Below are 2,108 nucleotides of genomic sequence, written 5' to 3' on the forward strand. Positions count from 1 at the left end.
CTTAGGCATGCAATGAAACCTTCCCACATATCTTGCTGAAGGGACCTCCTGGTGCCGATAAAAAGGCACTGACTATGGCTCTTCTCCGTGAAATATATGGAGATCCCGTTTGGAATGTATGTTACCTTTGTCCCCAAATACATAAATTAAGTGTTCTGAATGTAATTTTAGATGCCTGACTAAAGCATCACCTCACTTTCTTTCTTTAATTTGCAGATATCTCACGATTTAAGATACTTCCATATTCTGGTATGTCTGACTTTTGACATAATTTTTTTATACTTTCATGCCTATTGGCAATCTAATATAAAACATATCCAAATACTTCAAGAGTCAACCTGAATTCTTGGTCTAAATTTTTCTCTTTCCATAATCCTGAGTTGATCCAAAGTTTGCAAATTGTTGCCAAATCATTGAAGAATTGCAAAAGTTCAACAAGTCCTAGTACTTTTGAGCTGAATTCATCTTATATCATTATTCAAACATAGATAGATATACTTATGCATGTCACCTTTTCAGCATGAAAACATTGGGTCCTTATTGTACAGCTCAGGCTATGTTTTTTAATCTACATATTTTCTTTAGATCTTCTTTACTATCTCTGATCTTATAGGTTTACATTGATTTCCGTGATTAGTTTTTTTGTCATATATATTTTCCCTGTGATTTGTCAATTTTAAATCAAAATTTGGTTGGAGTTACCCCTGTTTGGACAGGAATAATGTGTGTTGACGTAGAGGAGACCATGAAACTGATTAAGAGAAATAGTTAGTCCTGTAGATCAATGGGAAAATATCACTGTAAGTGCAGTAAGTATATTTTTGCCAGAGTGTTGAGAGTCCAGGATATTGAGATGACGTTTTTAGACTTGAGATAATGTTCGAGGAAAATAGTCCACTTGAATAAATAGTTCTGTGAAGTTCAATTATTAAGGAGAATCCACTCGATCTTCCCAATGGAAACATCTTTGTTAAGGAGTAAAGCAAAAATTTAGGCACTGGATTGTCCAGTTCTGGTAGCATGGCAGGCAACCAAGATAGAGACATGCCATAAGCTAGCGCTGATTTTACCATTGCACAAGAAGAGTAAATTTTTTGGCACCATTGTAAGAGTGGAATGCCCCTGATGCCTCCATCTACATGCGTAACTGAAGAATCTCATCATCCCGATTGCCATTTTTTCCTCCTCGACCTCTTCGACCACTTCAACCTCCATATCCTCTCGCATTTCTGGATCGTACAAGTCTCTAATACCAATTGATGTAGGGCACACCTATACTAAACTATTTAATATAAAGAACACAATAATTCATGCTAAAACTCAATAATCTGGATTTCAGTTCATAACAAGAACACAAGTTTTGTTCTAGACCGTTCATCGTAGAATGACAAAAGAAATCCTTTAAATAGTAGAAGGGTAACTATATTATCACCACAAAAGGGAAAAATTACAATATTGTGGTGTACGCTCTATCCCAATATTATTCCTTATTTATATCATCTTTTCCCATCTGCCATGAACAACTCTATGGGCAGCAAAATCTTATCAATTTTATAAACTGCCAATAGATCTTCATCAATCAATGTCCCTTTAATAGTCACAGTCCCAACTTTAGTCGTTAGTTTCACGTCTTCTCCATCTTTTGTAATGTAAAATCGTACTTATTAATAGCTCTCTCCATAGCTAGAGTATTCGTCAATCCATTGCTGGATCTCAACATAACCCCATGATACAATAGCAATGAAATTTTAGCATGTGAAGTCAAAATCTTTTATTTTGGCATGACATTGTTTATATATTCATACTGTTAACCCACCTTCAATACTTTGTGAAAAAGCGTCAGTGGCAGTGGAGATTGTTAACAGATCGGAAAATTCCTTGTAGTGCTGTTGTTTAGATCTCTGGGTCTGCTAGTGGGAGCTTCAGCTTCCAGTGAAAGCAGTACATAGCTGATTTGGATTACAGCAATGACATAAGGGATTTCGAAAAGGTGGAGAAACGTTCAAACATAATTGAGACATGAATATCTTGAGGAATACAAATTATCTACCTTGAAGGAACACGAAAGCCATGAGGAGCAAAAAAAAAAAAAAAAAAAAAAAAAAAAA

The 2,108-nt window shown here is 35.3% G+C and overlaps 1 protein-coding gene across 1 annotated transcript in view; it reads left to right on the forward strand.

Moving 5' to 3' along the window:
- Nucleotides 1-2,108, forward strand: part of LOC111366800 — a 13,145-nt gene that overhangs the window by 4,398 nt on the left and 6,639 nt on the right. Inside the window, exons 3-4 of the mRNA XM_022987496.1 lie at nt 6-116; nt 217-249. Coding sequence (XP_022843264.1) covers nt 6-116; nt 217-249 — 144 coding nt within the window. The remainder of the gene's footprint in view (nt 1-5; nt 117-216; nt 250-2,108) is intronic.

Source organism: Olea europaea, chromosome 18 (assembly GCF_002742605.1).
Source record: "Olea europaea var. sylvestris chromosome 18, O_europaea_v1, whole genome shotgun sequence".
In the NCBI taxonomy this organism is placed as follows: Eukaryota; Viridiplantae; Streptophyta; class Magnoliopsida; order Lamiales; family Oleaceae; genus Olea; species Olea europaea.